The sequence below is a fragment of the Simochromis diagramma genome, unplaced genomic scaffold, assembly GCF_900408965.1.
Source record: "Simochromis diagramma unplaced genomic scaffold, fSimDia1.1 OVJJ01000456.1, whole genome shotgun sequence".
Lineage (NCBI taxonomy): Eukaryota > Metazoa > Chordata > Actinopteri > Cichliformes > Cichlidae > Simochromis > Simochromis diagramma.
The window spans coordinates 420,727-445,797 of NW_024387186.1; the positions used below are offsets into that span (position 1 = coordinate 420,727).

The 25,071-nt window shown below is 43.5% G+C and overlaps 4 protein-coding genes across 5 annotated transcripts in view; 3 read left to right on the plus strand and 1 right to left on the minus strand.

Annotated features, from left to right (window-relative positions):
- The window catches only part of trappc12 (trafficking protein particle complex subunit 12), a 30,585-nt gene extending 24,474 nt beyond the window's left edge, over positions 1–6,111 (plus strand). For both annotated transcript variants that reach the window (XM_040049681.1, XM_040049682.1), the window contains exons 6-12: positions 309–421; positions 760–832; positions 1,521–1,594; positions 2,471–2,569; positions 2,862–2,965; positions 3,703–3,790; positions 5,065–6,111. In XM_040049681.1, coding sequence (XP_039905615.1) covers positions 309–421; positions 760–832; positions 1,521–1,594; positions 2,471–2,569; positions 2,862–2,965; positions 3,703–3,790; positions 5,065–5,307 — 794 coding nt within the window. In that variant the 3' untranslated portion in view covers positions 5,308–6,111. The remainder of the gene's footprint in view (positions 1–308; positions 422–759; positions 833–1,520; positions 1,595–2,470; positions 2,570–2,861; positions 2,966–3,702; positions 3,791–5,064) is intronic.
- Positions 6,112–6,161: 50 nt separating this feature from the next.
- adi1 (acireductone dioxygenase 1) lies at positions 6,162–8,455 on the minus strand. The gene is made up of 4 exons (XM_040049716.1): positions 8,285–8,455; positions 7,441–7,560; positions 6,862–7,041; positions 6,162–6,777 (listed from the first exon to the last, which is right to left on the minus strand). Exons 1-4 carry the CDS (start codon positions 8,405–8,407, stop codon positions 6,661–6,663), a joined length of 540 nt encoding a protein of 179 aa, XP_039905650.1. The 5' UTR covers positions 8,408–8,455; the 3' UTR covers positions 6,162–6,660.
- Positions 8,456–15,288: 6,833 nt separating this feature from the next.
- LOC120745097 lies at positions 15,289–22,138 on the plus strand. The gene is made up of 2 exons (XM_040049747.1): positions 15,289–15,595; positions 15,696–22,138. Exon 2 carries the CDS (start codon positions 16,091–16,093, stop codon positions 22,136–22,138), a length of 6,048 nt encoding a protein of 2,015 aa, XP_039905681.1. The 5' UTR covers positions 15,289–15,595; positions 15,696–16,090.
- Positions 22,139–23,355: 1,217 nt separating this feature from the next.
- On the plus strand, positions 23,356–25,013 carry dnal1 (dynein, axonemal, light chain 1). The gene is made up of 6 exons (XM_040049719.1): positions 23,356–23,465; positions 24,156–24,211; positions 24,277–24,332; positions 24,434–24,560; positions 24,665–24,805; positions 24,874–25,013. Exons 1-6 carry the CDS (start codon positions 23,431–23,433, stop codon positions 24,915–24,917), a joined length of 459 nt encoding a protein of 152 aa, XP_039905653.1. The 5' UTR covers positions 23,356–23,430; the 3' UTR covers positions 24,918–25,013.
- The last annotated feature ends 58 nt before the right edge of the window (positions 25,014–25,071 follow it).

The following is a 25,071-nucleotide window of genomic DNA, read 5'->3' on the forward strand; positions in this document are numbered from 1 at the left end:
GATCAAAGCCCGGGGACTCACCTGAATATAGGCTCTTCCTCAGGGGCGCGTGTGTGTGTGTCTGTGTGTGTGATGTCGAGGCAGAGAGATGAGTGATGGAGCTGAGCAGCGCACAGAGAGAGAGCGAGATGAGAGGGTTTAATAAGCAGCCATACGTAGCTCGGTGCCATCTGTAGGTTCCTGCCTCCAGGGCTGTGTGCAGTCTGTGTGTGGGTGGATGGCTTTATATTCTCACCCTTCTCCCGCTCTCCTTCCTGCTCTGTCCTCATCCCACCTCGTTTCTTATTCCCTCCCTCCATCCTGTCCAGGCTCCATGGTGCCGTTCTCCATGCGGCTGCTGCACGCCGAGCTCCCACAGTACCTGGCTAAGCCCCAGGAGGCCCTGGACCGCCTGCACCACCTCAAAACCGTCTGCCTCACCGTTAGTGCTAACACACACACACACACATTCACACAATAAAAGCACACACCCACGCAGAAGCACATTAGCTGTACAAATCCTGAAGCCCACCTGTGTAAACACACAGGTATGGTGGGATTTTGGAGTTCTTGAATATGCAGATTGTAGCACACAGAATTGCTGGCACTCAACCAGATCTCTCTCTCTCTCTCTCTCTCTCTCTCTCTCTCTCTCTCTCTCTCTCTCTCTCTCTCACACTCACACACACACACACACACACACGCATGCACACAGACACACACAGACGCACAGACCATCCTGAAGTTTTAGCCCCTCCCCTTGCTTCCTGTTCCTCACAGATTCTGGAGAACCTGGAGACGGGCTCAGCCGAGGACGGCAGCATGATCACCTTAACGCAGGAGAACAGACAAGGTAAGCTCACTGTGAGCTGGCCGCAGTCCCAGAATGCATCACACTGTGGGAGGAGAGTGAGGTCACAGGCGCCCACCGGTAACACACACACACACACCTGGTGCAGGACTGCAGCATAGCTCAGCCTCTCAAACACACAGATGCGGCGCTCTGTAGGTGTTTCTGCCTGCGCTGAATACCAAACGGCTTCTTTCCCGGCCACGCGGATCCATACCGATCACTCCCGACCAATCCGCTCACACCTGCTCGGCCACGCCAGGGAGACGGGTGGAAACCCACGCCTGACTTGATGTGCACTCTGGTGTGTGTGTGTGTGTGGCTGTTTCAGGAAGTTTTCCAGTCTGAGCATGAGCAGTGGCGTTCGCCATGGCGTGTTTTTAAAAGCAGTCGCGTCCTCTGTCTCTCCTCTCCCCGCCCACGCCAACAGTCAATAACGCCGGGCATCGCCTTCGCACATGAGACCCCTGCTGAGTGATTAGCTCTTCTCCCCAACACACACACACACACACACACCATGAATAGTAATAGGCACATGAGCTCTTCCACTCTGTGCCGCAGTGTGTTTGTCTTAAAATAAACCCCGCTGTATTGGGGAGGGGGGGGGGTATAGGGATGCCAACACCCCCCCCCCCCCCCCAAAAAACAAAAAACAAAAACCCTCTTCTTCTTCTTCTCTTCCTGTTTGCAGCGTCTCTAAAGCTGTGGAGGTCTCGCCTCAGCCGGGTCATGTACTCCATGGCCAACTGCCTGCTGCTGATGAAGGTAGGTGCGTGTGCGCGTGTGTGTGTGTGCGTGTCAGAGATCTCTGATGCCAGCCTGCTGGAGGATTCACAGTGAAATCCCCTCAGACTGATCACTAATTGGATTCTTGGTCAGTGAGCGAGCGTGGGTGAGAGAGGTGGGGTAGAGACACAGTGCCATCTAGTGGTCGCAGCTCAGATTACACCACCCTGTTCAGATTACATTAGCTTAAATTTAAACACGCAGAGTTCCGACTCTGAATGAATAAAGATTTTATTTTATTCACGTTTAAGCTCCAACCAGGTCATGTGACATTCAGAGCCTGACATCAGCGTCATGAAGGCTTTGTTAACGAGGGCGCAGCGTTCATCAAGTTTAAGCCTTTAACGCTTATATCTGTTTATCTGAGACTATTTTTGTGTATGTTCACGTCTTTCTGTATACAGTCGTCTTCTGCTGTGGGACACGCCGCGGCGAGTCACCTTCGTCACACCTGTCCTCAGCACGCTGTCTCCACCATGTTTGACAGTGTGATGTGGATCGCAGACTGCTGTGTATCGATTTCAAACTTAATCCGTCTCCAGTTTTAAACTTTTGGTGATTTAGAAACGTGCTCATGAGCAGCATGCCGCCTCCGCAGGTCGTTTCCAGCACACGCCCTCCCCCCTCCCCTCTCTGACCCCTCTGTTGCCCGCTCAGCGCTCCAGTCGCCACGTGAGCGATGTGGAGGTGGACGGAGGGTCACGCCGCCTGCTATTACTCCATATGTTTGATTAATGCTCTCTCTCTCCACACCTAAGCTCTGCTCTTTCTTTACCCTGCTCGCCCTCCACCTGTCTCCGCCTCCCACCACTCCCCTCCGTCACTCTGTGTCCTCTCTGTTCTGTCTGTCCTCAGGACTACGTTCTGGCTGTGGACACCTATCACTCCATCATCCAGTACCAACCCCAGCAGAGGGCGCAGCTGCTCAGCGGCATCGGACGCATCTTCCTACAGGTCTGCACGTCTGTACTCCACCCTGCTACACCACCCTCTGTTACTCCAACCATTTAAAGGGGACATGTCACATATAAAGGCTCATTTACATCAGTGAGCTCAACAGCTGCAACTGTGAAGCTGGAGTTAAGAAGTTTTATAAAAACACACAGACAGACACACACACTCACACACTCACTCACTCACAGACACACTCACACACACACACACACACACACACACACACACACACACACACACACACACACACACACACACAGGTCGGGGCTAACATGCTGTTCCTCTCGCACAGATCGGAGACGTTAAAACTGCAGAGCGATACTTCCAGGACGTGGAGAAGTGCGGCCCGGTGAAAGGCAGCCAGCAGGCTCTCGCCACATGCGTGTTAATGAACAGGTACCTGCATGCGTGTGTGTGTGTCTGTGTTTCATTTAGCGCCTCGTGCAGCGTGTGAACTTCATGCCTCAGCGGCGTGCGATTTCGAGGAGGTCGCACGTCTGTTCCGACCCGACTCCCTCGCACGCCGACGCTCGCCTCGCAGACCTGCAGAGCTGCTGTAAACTAGAGCGGTCTCGTACTTCCTGTGCTCGTCTGCGTCTGTTTATTTATTCGGCAAATGACAAACTGAAGTCACATGACTTTCCCCGGGTTCGAGCACGCACACAGTCAGTATCTATAATTTGGCATCTTAATCAATATTAATCATATCGTGGTTCCTATTTTTCATCTTTTTCAGTTCTATCTTAGCATTGAAATATCATTTTGATCAATGGATGATTAATGACAGGCCTTTTGTAATGTCTGTAGCGCCCCCTGGGGGTTGTTGCTGTTTAATCAGGCTGTGATGAGGCTGGTTGCTCTGAGAATAAATGTGATTGGTCCTGAACAGAGCCCCTCCCCTTTTTTATTTTTTCTTAATGATTTTCACTTTGGTGTCAAAACTTGTTGCAAGTTTCATTTTTTGAGGTGTTGAAAGAGTTTTGAAAAGCAGTGATTTTGTGGCAGTGGTTGGTTTAGTTGCTGCTGAGCTCGTCTGTGTTCAGGGATTCACCTGAACGCAGGTAAACCCGTTTAAACCTGTTTGAACGCTCGACGCAGGTTGGAAGGGTTTGAAATGTGTTTCCTGCTTTCAGGGCTTTCGTCCACCTCAGTCAGAACAACTACGCCGAAGCACACGCCTCCTTCATCGAAGTGCTAAAGATCGACCCAAAGAACCCCGTGGTACGTACCGCCGCCATCCTCCAAACAGTCCCCAGAGCAGTGCACAGAGTGGGTCAGGCCGCCTCTGTGGGCTCAAACTGTGCTCGTGAATATTTTGTACTTGTAAATCAAAGTTGAGAACTGAGTTTTGTAACCTTGTAACCCAAAATATCCGAATATTTTATGTTTGTGCATCTGTAGATGAGAGTGTGTGTTTAAAAAATATTTACACGAGTTACAAATTGTTTTATTAAAGTCTGCTGACAAGAACAAAGCAAAACACTGCGTGTGAAACTCCCTGCTTCTGTGTGAGTTTCAGCTTACACTACGAATTCTTCCTTTCAGCTGATTGGTCAATGTCATGTCAATTACAGATGTAACAATCCAATCAGAGAACAGATGGGTTTGGCTGTTGGTGGGGTACTTTATTGACCAATCAGCTGAAAGGAAGAATTCGTAGTGTAAGCTGAAACTCACACAGAAGCAGGGAGTTTCACACGCAGTGTTTTGCTTTGTTCCTGTCAGCAGACTTTAATAAAACAATTTGTAACTCGTGTAAATATTTTTTAAACACACACTCTCATCTACAGATGCACAAACATAAAATATTCGGATATTTTGGGTTACAAGGTTACAAAATATTTATGAGCACAATTTGAGCCCATATTCCTCCACAGTGACGTCATCACATACACTGACTGCAGTCATTACAGTGGTGAGGTTACTTTTGCACACAGGCAGGCCGCTGTGGATCACTTTGTTTCTACGTCATCGTTTCAAACTGCACTTTGTCTTTACTCGGGTCACCTGAGACTTTAATATGTGTAATATTGAAGTTTGATGATCAGTGTGGCAGATACGTCACGTGTCACAAACATCGTCAGTGACGATGATGATGAAGATCAGTAATAAAATCACAGTAAAATGTCATTTTTTGAGCTGCACTCATGTCCTTGTATCATAACCATCACTCTGTATTATTAGCTTATGATAAAGTGTCACCAGCAGAGAGCGCCAAACAACCACAGCCAAGCTGGTGACTGAGCAGGTTCCTGTAGGAACTAGTTTCTTCATACTGGCTGCATCCTGCAGCCGTATCACTCCTCAGGAGGAAGTGTGTGTCTACTCTGGCTCATGTGACAGGAAGGAAACATTAAATGTGTCGGCCATTAGAAACAAAATAGTTTTGTGCTGCTCAGAGCAGCCAGTCAGAAGACTTAAAGTGGGAGGAGCTAAAGTGTCTTGTCTCAGACTGTTACACAGTTAAACCCTCCTCTTCCTCCGTGTGTTCGCAGGCCAACAACAACGCGGCGGTGTGCCTGCTCTACCTGGGCCGCCTGAAGGAGTCGCTGGGCCAGCTGGAGGGCCTGGTGCAGCAGGACCCGGCGCAGTACCTGCACGAGAGCGTCCTCTTCAACCTGACCACCATGTACGAGCTGGAGTCGTCCCGCAGCACGCAGAAGAAGCAGGCGCTGCTGGAGGCCGTCGCCTGCCGGGAGGGCGACAGCTTCAACACGCAGTGCCTCAAGCTGGTCTGAGAGGAGGAGCAGCTTAGTTTGACCTCCCAGGCACAAGACAGCGAGTTTTATTGTCACTAAACAGATGAAGGGCACCCAATCATCATCATCCTCACAATAACCCACAGGAGCAAAGCCTGCAGCAGCGTCCTCCAGCGCTGCACAACCGCAACCCGAAAATCGTGTCCTCACGCCCTCCCTCTGACTGCTGAATCACACCAGAGCCAGTCTGCGTCTCCAGGTTCAACACACAGCTGTTCAAAAACAACAGATCTGAGCTGCAGGAAGGAAGCTCGCTGGTTTCCATTTGTAGTCCATTTAACTGGACTACAAACTGGCCAACCATGTTTGAGTCGAGGGTTAAAGAGGGAACAAATTTACTGAAGCACAGACAGCAGAGACCCGCTCTTTTATTAGTCGGGGCAGGAAGAATTTTCAAAATAAAAGCCCCAGTGCAGAGCAAAGTCCAGGATAAAAGCCCACATCGGTGTTTCCCTGGTCAGACGGCAGGACGGCTTCATGTTTCACACATTTTAACTTAAACTGGGTCCAGTTTAATTCAGCTTTATCCCAGCTCGCCTTTTAATTTGTAGTAAAGTCTCAGCCCACTTTGTGTTTTGGGAGGAACAGACGAGACTCCGGCGGGCATTATCATGATTATCTGCAGACCGGACAGCTTCAGTGACTCGGCCCGCTCGTGTTCAACATATCAGCAGCAGGGTTTCCTTTGAGTTCACCAGGAATTATTATATTTAAGTGATTTGTGTTTACTTTCTGTGCTGATCATATTTATGTAAATGAAATAAAATGTGGTTTTATGTGAAAGCGCAGCTCACTGTGTGTGTTTGACGTGGGAAGAAATGACAAACAGCAGCTTCACATTTATCCTTTTAATCCAGAGACAGGAAGGCACTAACGAGCTGGATCCTGAATAATCACGAGAACCTTTAAAGAAGAGTTAAAGTCCTGATGAAGGAAGCTGTGCTACAACATTCAAACCACCCAGGACCTCTGTGTGGAGGGGCGGAGCCTCCAGGCTCACCGGGCAGGAGTTTTGCACGTCTTATCCAGGCGTCGGGCAGCAGTCTAAGAGTCACCTGACCTCTGCATTCTCTCTCACGGCCAGCAGGGCGACGCTGCCCTCACGCCATGACCTGCTGATGGTCTCGTCCTGAGTCGTGAAGCACTCATGGTGATGTCATGCTCTGGTCTTAATGTTGTGGCTGATTGTTCCTCACAGTAAAAACTAAAATTTCTGTCTAAGAAGTAGAAACGGAAATTTAAAATCTTCATGCTACATCGTCGTCCACATCAGCGTTCTCTGCTCTGATTGGACAGTCTTTTTATGCAGTGGGAATGGCGTTCGCGGCACTCTCAGGATCCCTGCATTGACGTCACGTATCGCTGACGGATCTCGAAGTCGTCAGCGGGGCGGTTGTAAGCCTTCCACACCGGCTCGCCCACAAACAGCCGCATGGCCTTCGTGTAGTTCTGCAGAAACAAACAGATCAGACAGTCAGGATTCAAACCAGCAACCAAATACGCACCGTACAGGCGCAAGGCGTGTTTTCGTACCATCTCGTCCAGCGTGAAGCGGTGGTAGATACCCGCCGGCAGCGTGATCAGGTCCCCTTTTCTCATGGCGATCCGGATCCACCGGTCCTCCTTGTCCCTGACGTCAAAGTAGGCCTGGCCGTCCAGGATGTAGCGGATCTCATCGTCCAGGTGGAGGTGCTCCTCGAAGAACATCTTCAGCTGCAGGAGAAACAGGAAACCTCTCACTCACTTCAAATAGAGCTCACATTCCAGTTTCAGCACCGCCGACGCCCGAGTGACCCGGGAATCTTTAACACCAGGATTAAATCTGGAGCGTCTCTGCGATACACAAGTCTGACTTGGTGCAGCGATGGAGGCGGGAGGAGCCCTCAGCCTGCCTCCATCAGTGCACAGCTGGACTCAGAGGTGCTCCAGACTCAGACTCCTCTGCATGCGATCATGCGCTGCCACAGTGAAGTCTGAGACGAAGAAGCTCAGAGGACTTTTCCCTCCCTGCAGTGAAAAACCTAAAAAAGGAAGTGTGGTGCTTTTCAAATTAAAAGCTCCGCAGACACAAACAAGTGCTGGTACTTGCAGCTTTCAGAGCGCGTGGGTTACCTTCTCCTCGTAGTTGGGCAGAGTGTCCTTGTGGATCGTGATGATGTCCATGTAGGAGTAACCCCGGTCCTTACGGATCTGCTGCAGCTCCGGGTCGCTTTCATAGATGTCGGCGTTCAGCTGCAGGAAACAGGAAGCAGTCAAACCCTTACGTGATGTGTTTAGTGTAGCAGAAAAAGTAAAAAGCACATCAGTGGTTCCCGTATCAGTTACCATGACGATACACCCCAGTAGTGAGTGGACGCCCTTCTTGGTCAGAGTTACATGTTTAAGGTGCGTCACAGTGCAGGTATCTGGACTTCACGTGCTCAGCACGTGATTTGCAGTCGTAGCGCCTAAGCTGTGGAATAATTTACCCCTACACATCAGACAGGCTCCTACTGTCAATCTTTTTAAATCTTATCTTAAAACGCATTTTTATTTACTGGCTTTTAATACAGCATGAGAGTTATTTGTTAATTCATAGTTGGTGTTTGCTTTTAATACTCTAAGTTGTTTTATTATGTATGTTGTATTCTTGTACAGCACTTTGGTCAACGCTCCTGTTGTAATTAAATGTGCTATATAAATAATTAAACTATTAAACTATTAAACTAAACCTGTAACACCTGCTCTGTGTGCAGAAAACACGGGTGCTTGAGAGCAGCTTCAGCTCAGTGACCAACACTGATACCTGCTGTGTCTCAGCTGAACCCTCAGAACATAGTTTTCCCTGCTTCAAATCCGAGAACTCTGAGCTGTTCGGGTCCAGCTGGGGATCAAGGGTCTGCACAAACTCCCACCCAGGAACCGCTGACCTTTAACCCGAAAACCTGCACACGTGAGCGGCCTTCTGCGGACTCACCTGCCAGTAAAACACTCCGAGCTCCTTGAGCTGCTCCAGGCTCACCGGTTGGTGCGGCTCCAGCCGGTGCGGCCTCCGCTGGTCCTCCTCGGACCCGTCCATGTACCAGGCCTCCAGACCCATGACGAGACACTTCACAGCTGGACCCGCGCGCTGTCAGACCTTCTTACTGCTGCACGGCTGTTTCACGTGACTCCGGCAGTACTTCCGGTGTGCTGCTTTCAAGTACCTGGAATGTAGCAGGAAAAATGACGACTGAGAGGTCTGCAGATCTGTGACTGATCATCAACATCCCAGCAGACACCAGCTCCCGTAAAAACATGACAGATTGGAGGGAAAACAAGTTACAGACAAAGAACAGTGAAAAACATTTAATGCTTCAAAACATTATAAATATATGACACCCAGTCTCACAAAGAAAAACTCCCCTGAATGACCGGAGATGATGAGAGAAAACAGAGGGAAGGCAGACAGGAACACTGCCTCTGACATTTCCATTCAGCTGTATTTGTTCTATTATATTGGACTTTAATATATTTTTAACCTATTTTAAAGAAATTTTTACATTTAAAAATCAAATTTGAGTGACAATTTCTTTTGTCGCTCAAATTAGAATGAAACGTTTTGTTTAATAGATAATTTAACAATAATAAATTAAAATATTCTCTCACACAGGCATAATTTCATAGCGTCAAATAATTTATAGACCCTATTTTTTTTTTTTTTTATCTGACTTAACAACAGAATTTAAAAGCTCATTTATTTTACAGAAATCTGGGTCAAGTGTTTCTAGTGCGCAGGCGCAGTTGGTTTACCATAGCAACAGGAGGAGCCATCAGTTGCTGACATGGTGAATGTTTGTAGGTTCTTTTTGGGGAGCTCTTTGTGTGTTTTTAAGTTATTGTTATTTGTATTCCTTTGTTTATTAGCAAAGGAAAGAAACATGGCGTCTCTTCTTCGACCCGCTGGAAACAGCGCTACGGCGGCTAACAGGCTAACTTTAACGAGTTCTTAGCTTGTTTGATTCGGCAACATTCGAGCGTTCGCGGGTTTAAACATTTCCATGGTAACGGCGACCTGCACCAATCAAAGACGTCGCTTCAGTGTGGGATTGTGGGTAGAGCAGTTCTTATCCAGGAAATCGTGAAAAAAAGCGTTTTTGTCCAAAATAAATGAAATAACGGTTGATGAAGAGAGTTGTGGTTTCCATAGAACAGATGGCACTGTTTCACAGGGTCGTAGTCAGGCTGCTTTCCATGGTTACAGCACTGTGGCTCAAAATCCCCTCCCTGTGGAGAATATGAGCGCCGTTTGTACAGGATCAACAGCACAAACCACAAATATAAAACATACAATGAATTCATGTTGTTGTTGATTTAAAGATGGCTTTTATTCAGAGTTATTAACATGAACCAAAGCAGAGTAAACCCTGCCTGTCTGACTGTTTCCAGGCCAAAGCCACGACTGTGAGAGACGCGCTGGCCAAATGAGTGAGACACACACACACACACACACAGAGTCTTTATTAAAGTCTGAGTAAGTTAACTTCAGATGCCTGCACTATGATTTGGGGAGGATTTTAATCAGGTAACTTCAGGTAACCATTTTAACTGATGCTATAGAACCAACCTGCTCTGGAGCAGATAATGTTTTTTGTTTTTTGTTTTTTTTCTCAAACTTTATTGAAATTACAAAGTGAACAGCCAGTCATTCCAGTTCAGCCTGAACAGTAGACATACAAGGCAAATAAAAGTAACAATATACAGTACAATGAAATAAGAAGGACAAATAAATAAAGGAGAAAAAAAAAAGAAGAAGAAAAAAAAAGGGGGGGGGGGGATGTGACAGACTTCATAATTTAGTACTTGAAAGTCGTGACAGCTCATTTGTTAAACATTTCAGAATGAATTTCAATCAATGATAAACCTTTTTTATTGGAAGTTAATTTAAGAGAGTTTAAATAATATTCAATTTCAATCAAAAACAAATTAAATGATGGGGTTGAGTTTTGAAATGTACATTTATGTATATGGTATTTCCCTAATAAGATATAAAGATTGACAATGGCACATATTTTTTTCCTTTAGTTTCAAAATAAGTGATAATGTTTTTCCCTTCAATTTTGATTTCGTATGTTGTCTTGCACAGTATATAATTTTCATGCTCTCTCCAAAATGTAGCACTATATGAACAGCCATAAAACAAATGAGTAACACTTTCAAGTTCAGTTTTACAAAAGGTACATTTTCTATCAATGTCACAGAATCTTGAAACGTATGTGTTGGATGGATATATGTTATGTAATATTTTCAAATGTAATTCTCTAACTTTGTTTGTAATACAAAATCTAAAAGGAACAAGCCACGCTTTATCCCAGTTGATATTATCAAAAATAGCATTCCAAAAAAACTTCCCTCTTGGAGTTATTTTCTTCGCATTATACAAACATTCTCTAATATGTTTATTGGTGAATTTCTTGCTTAAGAAATCAATACCATTTATATAAAGAGTGTTAACGGATGCATGTGGTGTGTTCTGTTTTTTGTAGCTTTTCATCAACTCAGTCAGTCCGCTGGGAACGGACTTTACTACAGAGCTAAAATCTTTAAATTTGATAGGGAATGTTTTTTCTGTAATAAAGTCATTGTAACTAAGTAGCTGGCCTTCAGAGTCAAATAAGTCTTTTAAATAGATTATATTTTTATCAATCCAATTCTGCAAATATAGTGATTTGTTCCTTTTAGTAATACATTCGTTATTCCAGATAATAGATCTATGTGGAGAAAAGTTATGTGAATAACATAATTTCCAAGCCAACAATGCCTGTTGATAAAATGCAGACATTTTAACTGGTAACTTTGATATACTGTAACTACAAGACAATAGGAACTGTAAACCTCCAACATTTCTAAAAATGTTATGTGGAATGAAATGCCATAATGATCCAGGAGATTTTAAGCATTCTTTTAGCCATTTCACCTTAAATGTATAGTTCAGGTCCATGAAGTCCAGAAGGCCAAAACCACCTTTGTCTTTAGGTCCACAAAGCAATGATTTTTTTTTTAGATGATGGTGCTTATTCTTCCATACAAAGTTAACAAATAAATTATTAACATTTTTACATGTGGAATCATACACATTAAGGGAAAGGGCTGGATACACAAATCTGGAAAACACCTTCAGCTTTAGTCAAAAGGATTCTACCAAAAATTGATAGGTCTCTTTGGAGCCATAAGTTCAGTATAGTTTTAGTTTTTTCCATCCTGGGAGAAAAGTTGAGTTGTTGACACTCTGTATCATTCTTACAGACATGAATACCAAGGTATCTAACACAGTTTTTGACAAGAATATTGTATAAGGATTTGACATTTGATTGGTACAAACATAAAATTTCACATTTAGATTTATTTAGTTTTAATCCAGAGGCAATTGAGAAATCATTTATTAATGAAATAGCATTTTCAATCTGATCTTTGTTTTTTAAGAATAAAACGGTGTCATCTGCTAGTTGAGTCACTCTGATTTCTTTACCAAAAATAGATAAACCTTTAATGACTGGGCTATTTAAAATGTGTAATGAAAGTAGTTCAGCTACAATCAAAAATAAAAAGGGTGAAATTGGGCAACCCTGGCGAACAGATCTCATGACTGGAAATCTTTTAGTAGTATTTGGATATAGTATAACACAACTGTCAATATTTTTATAAAACATTTCGATAGTTGACACAAAGTTTGGGCCAAAACCAAAGGTTTTGAGTGCTTTAAATAAGAAATAATGTTCTACCGTATCGAAAGCTTTATAAAAATCAAGAAACACAATAAGGGAATCATCATCTATATTGTCAGAGTAGTCTAATAGGTCAAAAATAAGCCTTATGTTTGAACTGATATGGCGGTTGGTCATAAATCCGCTTTGCGTTTCAGCTATGATCTCATCCAGATTTTTCTTTAATCTTTTGGCATAGACCAATGAGATGATCTTATAATCTATGTTCAAAAGCGTGATAGGTCTCCAATTTTCTTTAACAAGAAGATCTTTATCAGGTTTAGGAATTAAAGTTATAATACCCTGTTTCATGCTTGTGGACATTTCTTTTCCATCAAGGCATTCCTTAAACAATTCTAATAAAAGATCAACAATGATATCCCAGAACTGTAAATAAAATTCCACTGACAAACCATCATTACCTGGAGATTTGCCCTTTTTCATTGATCAAATTGCCTCTGAAATTTCTGATTTTGTTATGGGACGTTCACAATTAGTTTTAAAGTTTTCTGAGATAGTTGGTGCAAAGTTTTTAACTGACTCGATAAATCTATCACAATCATTGATATTACAATTTGATTTGTATATATCTTTGTAGAATGAACCAACATGTTTTGAGATATCTAAATAATTAGTGGTTATGTTATTATCAATCTTAAGAGCAGATATATTGTTTCTTCTTTGGTTTCGTTTCTCAAGAGCAAAAAAGTAACTAGAATTTCTTTCACCTAGTTCTAGCCATTTTGCTTTGGACCTTATAAAAGCCCCTTTAGCCATGTTAATATATGCATTATCTATTTCTTCCTTTAGTCTTTTCAATTTAATTTCTTCATCATCTGCTAGAGCATCTTTCTTCATTAATATGTTTAATTCATTCATAATACTGATTTCTTTAGTGTCATTTCTTTTTTTAATTTCTTTGCTTCGCCTTATTGCCGCTTCCCTTACCTTGAATTTGAAAAATTCCCATTTTAGTGTGTGATTCATATTGGTATCCCCGAATATCTGTTCTGCCGTTTTCCCCACTATACTACAAAATGTATCATCATTCAATAAATTATTATTTAGCTTCCAAAAACCACGTAGTTTACTTTGACTTTGTTTATTGCCAACTAAGTGAATTGTGATGAATTTGTGATCAGTTAATGGAGCAAAATCATGAGAAGATTCTGAAACAAAATGTAAACACGAAGAAGATATTAACCACAAATCAATTCTGGATTGTAGAGATCTATTTGCATTGCTCCAGGTAAACTCTTTTGTATCAGAGTTGAAGAATCTCCATACATCTATAACTGCAAGTTGTTCACAGAAAAATGCAGTGCTTTTAAATTTTGAGTGTTGAGATGTTCTTATTGGTACTCTATCTATAAGATCGTCTGGAGCATCATTATAATCTCCTCCAAGAATCATGTGGGCTCCCTTATATTTTGATTTTAAAAAATCAAGTTTCTCAGATAATTGTATGCACATAGATTTGGCCTGAGTTGTGTTATTATGACTGTATAAATTACAGACTATAAAGAAGGTGTCCAATTTGAAAACCAGAATAATCCATCTGCCTTCATCTGAAGACAATGATTCAATAATATTACCTTTAAAGTTGTTAAGGAGAATGGCTATGCCTGCCGAATGTTGAGAGGCGTGGCAAAAATAACACTGATCACCCCACTGTGCTTTCCAGAATTTTACATCATTATCACTCGAATGAGTTTCTGTAGAGTTTCCGTCTACAGAAAATGAAAATTGACTTTCTTTTGGTACTGTCACGAATACCTCTAACATTAAGGGATAGTATTTTTAAGGAACTGAAATGTAAGTCTGTCATAAGAGAAGAAGGGAATGAATAAAGTGAACTGGATGTCTGTAAAATTAACTAGAAATTTATAAGGTGCTAAGGTATAAACACCTAAAGAAGATACTCTCAAACGGGAAAACTAAATGTTGAGTACCTAAGTAAAAGTCTTCAGACTCTATTTGTTTTTCTTTTCCCCATTGAAGTGACCCAAATACTTAAGCAAATTAACATTTATACACCAATAAAAGTAGGATGTTTAACTACTCACACTGTAAAACATAAGTCCAAACATAACCATAATAATGTTTGCCAAATATTGGTACAACTAACTTGGAGGTATGACAGTTTTATAGAAGATTTAAAAAGGATATTATTGGTTGTAAACATATTACCTAATGAACCTGAGGTATTTCAAGCAAAACAAAAACAAACAAAAAAATACAATATACAAGTGCCTCAAAATTATTAAATATTGAACAGTAACATTGGGAGCCTGAGGTAGCTGAAATACCTGTTAATGTTAGGTAACTTACAGAGTGAACTTAAAGTATTTCAGTCATCTTGCTGATCTTTTAATAACCTCTTATTTATGCAGTGTGTCTTACACCATCAATGATGGCCACAGGACCAATCCATTTGGTCTTCTTTCCCTCGTCCGGCTTGTTTGACAGTTGGCCACAGTTTATTTCTGCACTGTCTCTCCATGTAGGTTAGATCTTCAGCCAACCTGAGATTCTTCTTCTTCATCACATCAGAGTTGAGGGAAGCTCTCCACACTTTGTGTCGGAAGGTGCGCATGGTGAACTGTATGATGATGGGGCGTGAGCGGTTTTCATCTCTTGTTCAACCAACTCTATGAACAGTATCTATCATGAACTCGAATTTGTTTTTTTCCTCTGGGATGATCAGGGCGATTATATCCATCACCTCTTTTCTTATATCTTCGTTACTATGCTCTGGGAGATTCAGCAAACGCAGGTTCCACCGCCGACTATATCTCTCCGTCTCCTCTTGTTTCTCTTGAAGTGCAGCAATGCGATCTTTCAGCTTCTTCACAGTAACCTCTGTCTCTTTGCTCTGTATTTCAAGACCTTTCACTTGATCCCGCACGGCAATAATCTCCGCCGTGTTTTTGTTCACCATTTGTTCGAATTTGGAGAATCTGTCATTCAGCCCATTAATAGCTTTCAAGATGTCGGCATTGGATACAGCTTCCTCTCTCACCTCATGCACTTCGATGCGGCTCTTCTTTGGGTTGGGGCTCTTTAGAGGGGTCTGAGGGAGAGGTTTGCATAAGCTTGCAAAGGTTTTATCTGGCTCCAAGTCCATTATCAGTCCTTCCTTTCTTCTTGCCTCTTTTTTGGCCATGCTTATCCTGTGGCTATTAGCTAAATGTTTCTATACAAGCTAACACTTCAACGTGTTAGAATTCGGCAGGGAAAAAAAAGAAACTCAGTTCGGCCTGATGTTATTGTAGCCGTCGCATTGAAATGTAATTATTATGTGATTGCAATGTTCAAAATTTGGTGTTTAATCTGGATTCATGTTGTGTTGTCGCCACCTACTGGTGGGCCTGAGTGTGGCGCTTTGTGGTGCGCATGCTTTGGGGTGAGGCTCAATTAAGCGCACGTGTCACCAGAGACTGAAGGCTCGAGCCAGAAAGAGAATGCTGGCCTGTGTAAAGGGTGGAAATATAGAAGATATGGACTACAATTGCTCATGAATGTTCAGTAGAAAGGCGCACACGGTATGTTGGTGCATTTACTTTGTGTGTATGTTTTATTTGAGTTGTAATTTTTGTTCTGCTGATGTAATATCCGTGTTTTTCATTGATCATTTCACCATAGTTTTTCACGGTGTTTGCTGGTGAAAAGAAGATTAAAATACTGGCTGAACATCAGTTGGAGCATGGCCCTTTATTCTACTTCGAACATGAAAAACCTTCAGGAGCAGTTACAGTGAAAAACGTGGCCTGTTATGGAGCGAGCAGCCAGAGCCCTGCACGCCATTCTTCCAAGACGGCAGCCCACGTGGAAGAGTAGACTGTGAGTTCTTGCATCAGCGAAACGTTTGAACTGCATAAAGAGATCTAAGAAAAAGCCAAAAAGAAAATTGTATGGTGTAGATATTGTACATTTGTTCATTTATTGAAAGTTTGTTACTGTGCTGTTTGATATTTAAGGTAGTGTACTCTGGGTAAGTTTCCTTTTATTGTTCTAAGTTGTTGGTTCAAAACATTGTAATGGAGCAGAGTACACAAGAAACTCATATCCTTGAGCAAATACTTATAGCCTTAGAAGATGAAAAGGCACAGTTAGAAAAGAAATTAGAAACTGAACTTGAAGATGCAGAAAGAGAAGAAGTTGAAGCACGCATAGGAGAAATTCATGGAGACCTTGAAATACACAAAATAGGGCTGCCTCAGCCATCATCTAAACCTGACGCAGAGGTAAGATGGACAGACCGTCAAAGGCAACTAACAGAAAAAATGCGTGAGTTTAAACAGACAGAGATAACAAGCAAAGAAAGAAAGTTTATGTCAACATATTTAAACTTTAAGGCAGAAATTCAGCTCACTAGGTCCAAACTTAAAGAAGAATGTTCTAAAGCAGAATTAGCTGAAATGATCAAGTCAGTAGAAAAATGTGAGTTAGACCTACAGCAAGATTATGTGGCTTTACGTGCACTGACTACACCATCTCAAGATATGAGAAGAAAGATGGATAGCTGTACTTCAGTTTCTGCTGAGATGATGATACTTCTGAAAAGGCGTTACGCAGATGTTGACAAAGAGTTTGATGCAGGAGCTGTAAAAGAATCACTCCTTCAGTTACTCCAAAGAGAAGGTGCAGAATCAATTTATGGCTCAACTGTGTCTAGAGCTGGAAGAAATAGCCAGCACAGCCATAGTCAGCAAGGAAGTCATGTATCTGCAAGGAAAGCAGAGGCAGCAGCACGACTGGCATCAAAGCAAGCTGAAATAAACAGAGAAATGGAAATATCTGCCCGGAGAAAGGAGATATTAGCTCAACAAGAGCAATTGAAAATGTTGGAAAATCAAAGAGATCTTGAGGTCATTCAGGCAGAATACAATGTATATGCTGAAGAGGAATCAAAAATGAATGCTGAAATAAGAAATTGTGAAGTAAGGAGTACTTTGTCTTTCAGTCAGCTTCCTAAACCACTTAGCAGTCCCCCATGCACCCAAGTTCCTCAGAGCACTGCACCTCCTCACTCTGAAGGTAAATTCATCCTGACCTCACAAAGTGTTCACGCCCCTCACTATGATACTCAAGTGGTGCCAAAAGAAAGTGAGCTCTCTCTGGTGCAGGCATTAAAAGAGTCCTTAGTAATGTCTAGACTCCCAGTGCCAGAGCCGTTTACATTTACAGGAGACCCACTTAAATTTGTTGAGTGGAGCACTTGCTTTAAGGCGCTTATCGAGACTAGCTGCACAGATTCAGCCCATAAGCTGTTCTACTTGAAGAAGTACATTGGTGGAGAAGCTCTCTGTGTTTTAGAAGGGACATTTTATCGAAGTGACGAGGAAGCTTACAAACAAGCTTGGGATGCTCTGAACAAACGCTATGGACACCCATTTGTAGTTCAAAGAGCCTTTAGGGGAAAACTAAGCAGTTGGCCAAAGATTGGTCCAAAGGAGTCACTTAAATTGAGAGAGTTTAGTGATTTCCTCATTTCTTGTAAGAATGCTATGCCTCACGTCCAAGGCCTCAAGGTTTTAGATGATTGTGAAGAAAATCAAAAAATATTGCTGAAACTTCCTGACTGGGCCACAACCCGCTGGAATCGTTATGTCACAAAATTACTGGATGAAGAAAAGGCATATCCAGGGTTTGCAGAATTTGCAGACTTTGTGGCTGAAGAGGCGCGTATAGCATGTAATCCAGTTTCTTCTCTGTTTGCCTTAAAAAACACATTTGAAAACCCTGAGAAAGAACAAAAACGTCTGAAGGCCAGTGTCCTGGTGACATCAGCAAATGGGTCTAAAGATGTGAAGAACACAACTACAGTTCAGAGCAACAGAAAATCAAAACCCAACCCTTCCTCAACTCAGAACAAACGGCAACTTGAATGTATCTGCTGCAAGCAAAATCATTTTATCTATAAATGTGCAAAGTTTACAGCAATGCCGCTTGAAGAAAAGAAACAGTTTATTAGGGACAACAATATGTGCTTTGCTTGTCTGCGAGTCGGCCACATTTCCAAAAACTGTCGACAGAGAGCAACATGTAATGTCTGCAGACGAAACCACCCTTCTCCTCTCCATGAAGATCCTCCACTGGGAAATGAACCTGAACCACCATCAGAAGAGGAGAATGCAGCCATCGTATCGTGCAGTGTGAGAGTGGGCAACAATGATTGCACTTCAATGATCGTTCCAGTGTGGCTTTCTTCATCAGCGAAGAATCAAGAGACATTGGTTTATGCTCTGCTAGACACCCAAAGCAGCAACACATTTATTGACCAAGATATTTGTGAAAAGATACAGGCAAGCAGGGAACCAGTGAAGCTAAAACTGACAACAATGACTGACAGGGGTTCGATTGTACCTAGTCAAAGAGTGGATGGACTGAGGGTAAGAGGGTACAACTCAGAAAAGTACATTGACTTGCCACCAACTTACACTCAAGAGTACATTCCATTGGAGAAACACACTATTCCAACTCGAGAGACAGCAAAAAAGCGGCCCCATCTACTTAGCATTGCAAATGAAATGCCAGATCTCTTGGACTGTCCTATAGCTCTTCTCATCGGTTACGACTGTGCAAGAGCGCTAAAGCCAAGGGAAGTCATACCAGGAAAGGATTATGATCCCTATGCAATAAAAACAGACTTAGGGTGGAGTATCGTGGGAGCCATTAAGCCGTGGAAAAGTTCGATGGGAGCAGCAGGGATCTGTCATCGTGTCACAGTAAAGGAGCTGCCATCTGTCACGCCTGCTTCTGTGATTAAAGCACTTGAAAATGACTTTCTGGACACAAACCATAAAGAAGGGAGTGTATCTCAAGAGGACATTCAGTTTCTAGAGATGCTGAATGAGAACATTCACTACAATGAGGAAGGCCATTTAGAAATGCCTCTGCCTTTTAGAGAACGCCCACAGCTTCCAAATAACAAGCAGCTTGCAATGTTTCACTTGAAACGTTTAAAAGGAAAAATGGATAAGAACCCAAAGTACAAGGAAGACTACATCAAGTTCATGAATAGTGTCTTTAAAGATGGTGATGCAGAGGAAGCAGATGGCACATCAGGTAGTAACACATGGTACATTCCGCACCATGGCGTGTATCATCCCAGGAAGCCAGAGAAAATTCGAGTTGTTTTCGACTGCTCTGCTAAACACGAAGGCATCTCTTTAAATGACCACCTACTCACAGGCCCAGACTTGATTAATGCTCTGGCAGGGGTTTTGTGCAGATTTCGAGAGCATCAAATAGCAATTGTGTGTGATGTGGAAAAAATGTTTCATCGCTTCCATGTCAACCCAGAGGATCGAGACTTCTTAAGGTTTCTGTGGTGGAAGGACGGGAATACAGATACTGAGCCTAAGGAGTATCGCATGCGAGTGCACATTTTTGGAGCAGCATCATCACCGGGATGTGCTAACTATGGCATGAAGTATCTCGCCAGGGAACAAAAAAAGGACTACCCACTGGCAGCCAGATTCATTCACAAAAACTTTTATGTGGATGACGGGCTAATCAGCATTGATTCAGTCAGGGAAGCCAAGCAGCTGATCTGTGAAGCACAAGAGGTCTGTGCAAAAGGGAAACTGCGCTTGCACAAATTTGCATGCAACAACAAGGAGGTCATGAGCATTATCCCAGAAACAGAACGAGCCAGCAAGACCAAAGATGTAAACCTGAACTACTCTGTAATTCAAATGCAAAGTGTGCTGGGAGTAAAGTGGAACATAGAGGCTGACGTGTTCTCATTCAGTGTAGCCCTCAAAGAAAGGCCAGCCACACGCCGAGGAATTCTAGCAACAGTTGCTAGTGTGTATGACCCGTTAGGTTTTCTCTCACCCTACATTTTGACAGGAAAACAAGTACTCCAGGAAATGTGCAAACACGGAGTGGGATGGGATGATCCTATTCCTCCGGCACTAGAGACCAAATGGAAAGCATGGCTCGGTGACTTGGAGAATCTAAAGAGGATTGAAATACCAAGATGCCTTGTTCCTGAGAACTTCGGCAAGGTCAAAAAAATTGAGCTGCATCATTTTTCGGATGCCAGCAGCAGTGGCTATGGACAATGTTCATACATCAGGATTGTTGCTGATAAGAACGTGCATTGTGCACTGGTCATGGGTAAAGCCAGAGTGGCACCCACAAGAATAATCACTATCCCACGCCTTGAGCTCACTGCAGCTGCAGTTTCTGCAGCTGTAAGTAACTTCCTCAGGTCAGAGCTCGAGCGGAAAATTGACGAGGAGTTTTTCTGGACAGATTCTAAAGTGACGCTTGGATACATAAAAAATGATGCTCGTCGCTTTCATGTCTTTGTGGCAAATCGAGTTCAGAAAATAAGAGACTCTACTGATCCGAAGCAATGGTTTTACATTGAATCTGATCAAAATCCAGCTGATCACGCGTCTAGGGGCCTCAAGGTGGCAGATCTGCTAAGCTCGAATTGGCTCACTGGACCTAAATTCCTATGGGAAAGGGAAATTGTCACAAACCAACATTCCCCTGATCTTCTTGTTGGGGACCCAGAAGTAAAGGTCCTGAAAACAAATGCCCTTGAAGAAAACAGCTTTCTTGAGAGGTTCTCAAGATTTTCCAATTGGGATACAGCTCTTAACGTTGTGGCAAGAATTAAAAGACTTGCAAGGAGAGATAACTCAGGACCCATTAGTGTAAAAGAAAGACAAACGGCTGCTTTTGTACTCCTCCAGGCAGCACAGAGGGAAGCCTTTAAAGAAGAGCTCAAATGGTTTAGTCAAAACTCAGCTGGACTACCAAAAACTCATAAAATGTATCAACTTGATCCTATTTTGGTAGACAACTTGCTTAGGGTTGGAGGAAGGTTGAGAAAATCCTCAGCATCATTTGCATTGAATCATCCAGTAATCCTTCCAAAGGAAGGCATTGTCACACAACTCATTCTTGACCACTGTCACAAGAAAACGCAACACCAAGGCCGAGGCCAAACTCTGAACAAACTCAGGGAAAGTGGCTATTGGATCATAGGTGGCAGTAAGGTAGTGGCCAAATACATTAAAGGGTGTGTCAATTGTAGAAAAGTGCGTGGGCCAGCTGAAGAACAACGCATGGCTGACTTGCCATTTGACAGAGTGGATCCTTCGCCCCCATTCACCTACACTGGAGTTGATGTTTTCGGCCCCTTCTATACGAAACAAGGTCGAAAGGAATGGAAGAGGTATGGCCTATTGTTTACGTGTTTAAGCTCGAGAGCCGCACACATTGAGATGTTGGAGGATCTCTCCACTGACGCATTTATAAACGCTTTAAGATGCTTCATAGCAATCAGAGGCACAGTCAGACAGATTCGTTCTGACCAAGGGACAAATTTTGTCGGAGCTAAGAACGAGTTCAAGAAGGGTCTGTTGGAATTAGACAAGGAGATGATTTCTACTTATCTAGCTAAAAACCAGTGTGACTTTCAAATGAATGTTCCTGAAGCTAGTCACAGAGGAGGCATTTGGGAACGACAGATCCGCACTGTTAGGAATGTCATGAGTTCTGTCCTAGCCCAAGCCACAGGGAGGTTAGATGACACCTCATTGAGAACTTTCTTCTACGAGGCCATGTCAATTTTGAACCATCGTCCACTCACTACTGATACAATCAACGACCCCAACAGTGCTGAGCCTTTGACGCCTAATCATTTGCTCACAATGAAAGAGTCTGTGCCACTTCCGCCTCCTGGTAGATTTGTAAGAGAAGATTTGTACGCCAGGAAGAGGTGGCGGAGGGTGCAATATTTAACAGAGTTGTTCTGGAGCAGGTGGCACAAGGAATACCTAACCAGCATTAGTTTAAGACAACGATGGCATACTCCTAAACAAAATGTACAGGTTGGAGATGTAGTGATTTTAAAGGAGGACAAAATTCCAAGAAATGAGTGGAAATTGGCAAGGGTGGTTGAAGCCAATGAAGATGATGATGGGTTAGTGCGGAAGGTTAAGATCCAAATAGGGCAAAAGGATCTGGGAAAGAAAGGTGAACGTTTGAAACAAGTCTCTTTTCTTGAGAGACCAGTTCAGAAACTAGTGGTACTAGTTAAAGGGTCTAAACTACAGTGAAGTAGTACAAGGGTTAAGAACACAAACATAATATGTGATCTATAAGTTTATTTAAGAAGTGGTTTTTTGTAACATAAGTTGATGTTTGATTGTCAATTTATTAAAAATTACAGGATTTAATTTTGTTTAACACATGTAAATAGAAATCCTTTGTAATTTTGGTGGCAGTGTAGCCGTCGCATTGAAATGTAATTATTATGTGATTGCAATGTTCAAAATTTGGTGTTTAATCTGGATTCATGTTGTGTTGTCGCCACCTACTGGTGGGCCTGAGTGTGGCGCTTTGTGGTGCGCATGCTTTGGGGTGAGGCTCAATTAAGCGCACGTGTCACCAGAGACTGAAGGCTCGAGCCAGAAAGAGAATGCTGGCCTGTGTAAAGGGTGGAAATATAGAAGATATGGACTACAATTGCTCATGAATGTTCAGTAGAAAGGCGCACACGGTATGTTGGTGCATTTACTTTGTGTGTATGTTTTATTTGAGTTGTAATTTTTGTTCTGCTGATGTAATATCCGTGTTTTTCATTGATCATTTCACCATAGTTTTTCACGGTGTTTGCTGGTGAAAAGAAGATTAAAATACTGGCTGAACATCAGTTGGAGCATGGCCCTTTATTCTACTTCGAACATGAAAAACCTTCAGGAGCAGTTACAGTTATAAAGATGTCCTGTACGTGTGCAAAACACAACTGCAATGAGTCACTTCTAATAAAGGAATTATCTGAGTCTGTTTAGATCATTTAAAATGTTAGGTACTCATCAGAAATTCACGAGCTTACAGAGAAGCGTCCACACAGGTCGTCATCTTGGCTCCTCGCCGTCCTCTCACCGGATCTGGAGCAGATAATGTTCAAGATTAGAGATCCTCATGCGTGACATCCCTATGTACGGACCAATCAGGTCTTTGAAAAATAGCGTCACAGTTTGTGAAGATCCCTCAGAGCTCAGACAATCTTTGTGTTTATGACGGAGCGTCGGGAAAACATTCGTGTAATGGAATAACAATCATAATCAAACAGAAGTTATATCCCACACAGACTCATTTATCTCCACCGGACAGACGGTCGCACAGTTTATCTCAAAGTCTGTGCTCGTCTCTTTTGTTTCACACGCCATCACCACTTTCACTGCCACGGGACGGCGGTCAGACAATAACAGCGCACTTACAACAGTATGTACATGTATGTAATGATGTCTGTGTGTGTGTGTGTGTGCAGGAGAAGCAGTCAGGAGAGAAACTGAGCGAGGCAAAAGTCGTTAAACTATACAGTCAGATTCCTCCGATAGAGAAGATGGACGCGTCGCTGTCCATGCTGACGAACTGCGAGTGAGTCCTGCAGACGGACGGCGTCTCATCGACTCTCACAGATGTCATTTGGGAGCCTAAGAGGGACTCAGACTCAGGAGTTTATAACACAACAGTCCGTTAGAGCTGAAATAAAGCTCGCATGCACACGTCTGATTAAACATGTCAGGTGCACTTTTCTCACAGCCGATTGGTCGATTAAAGTGTTCGTGGCGTTTTCAGGCCCGTGTTGCCCGGCTCAGATTCTCAGCCCAGGTTCAGATGCTTCTGCAGGCACGACTCCGAGCAGCTCGACTCAAACGCTGAAACCTGAAGGAGACGCGTAACTACGACTCCCAGGGTGCATTTCACTCGATGAGTCTTTTTAATGGGTTTCAGTTTGAAGACGGTCCCTGAACACTCATCACGAAACACAGAAGCTCGCCGACAGTGGCTCCACTCGCCAATATTCATTTAATCTCTGTTTCAAATGAATCAGTTCATTCGCCTCCGATCAGGCCTAAGGTTGCATTGTCGGATGAAGCGGCAGTGCGTGGAGTGTAAATGTTGACTGCGCTTCATAGATCTGCCCACTCAGAGTAGACAGAACAGCCTTTAATGTCATTGTACTTACACAACAGAGTCAGAGCTTCAGTTATTTACAGAACAGTGTGAGGGCCACATGGGAGCAGGAGCGTCAGTGTCTTTGACCTGTTGCTTCTTCCTCCACAGGCAACTGTCTCTGTCCACGAACTGCATAGAGAAAATAACCAACCTCAACGGCCTGAGTGAGTGACACACACACACACACACACACACACACAGTGTGTAATGTGATGTTGTGTCCTTCCAGAGAACCTGAAGATCTTGTCTTTAGGGAGGAACAACATCAGACTGCTCACCGAGCTGGTAAGCCACGAATACGGAGGCTGAGAAGGTGGCCGGTGTGTGTCTGTAAAGCTCTGTGTGTGTGTGTGTGTGTGTGTGTGTGTGTGTGTGTGTGTGTGGAGGAGGCCATAGGTGACACGCTGGAACAGCTGTGGGTCTCTTATAACCAGTTGGAGAAGCTGAATGGAATCCAGTGGCTGAAGAGCCTGAGAGTCCTGTACATGTCCAACAAACTGGTGAAAGACTGGAGTAAGTTCAAAAGGAACCGAGGCTTCAGGAATACTCACTCAAACCAATTTGTTTTTAGTTTCTCCTTGTTGCTGATTGGTGGGATCTGGATGTGATGCGTGCAGGTGAGTTCATGAGGCTGGCGGAGCTGCCGCGCCTCACCGACCTCGTGTTTGTGGGAAATCCTCTGGAGGAGAAGCACTCGGCCGAGGGGACGTGGATGGACGAGGCCACGAAGAGACTCCCCGGCCTGAGGAAGCTGGACGGTGAGCGTTTGAAAACAGGGACGATCAGCCAATCAGCAGAGGGCTCACCTCTTCTTCTGCTGTTTCAGGAATCCCAGTCATCAAGCAGGAGGGAGAAGACGGAGAGGCTTGACCCGTGCGGCCCTCGGAGGCATCCTGTGGTTCGTCGCACCGCTGCTCGTCTTATAACGGACTTTCTCTTTTGTAACAGCAGCTCGGGACTGTGCTGCAGACGCTGCAGAACAGCTGTTTGCAGCTGGTCCAATGTTACAGCTTTAAGTGACTCA

Excerpts from the sequence above, each read along its gene's own strand:
- LOC120745097 (XM_040049747.1), top strand. The coding sequence starts at position 16,091 with ATGGAGCAGAGTACACAAGAAACTCATATCCTTGAGCAAATACTTATA.
- adi1 (XM_040049716.1), bottom strand. The coding sequence starts at position 8,407 with ATGGGTCTGGAGGCCTGGTACATGGACGGGTCCGAGGAGGACCAGCGG. Across the intron at positions 7,042-7,440 it reads TGCCCAACTACGAGGAGAAG|CTGAAGATGTTCTTCGAGGA; the intron begins GTAACCCACGCG and ends TTTCTCCTGCAG. Across the intron at positions 6,778-6,861 it reads GCTTCACGCTGGACGAGATG|AACTACACGAAGGCCATGCG; the intron begins GTACGAAAACAC and ends TTGTTTCTGCAG.
- dnal1 (XM_040049719.1), top strand. The coding sequence starts at position 23,431 with ATGGACGCGTCGCTGTCCATGCTGACGAACTGCGA. Across the intron at positions 24,212-24,276 it reads AACCAACCTCAACGGCCTGA|AGAACCTGAAGATCTTGTCT; the intron begins GTGAGTGACACA and ends GTGTCCTTCCAG. Across the intron at positions 24,333-24,433 it reads TCAGACTGCTCACCGAGCTG|GAGGCCATAGGTGACACGCT; the intron begins GTAAGCCACGAA and ends GTGTGTGTGGAG.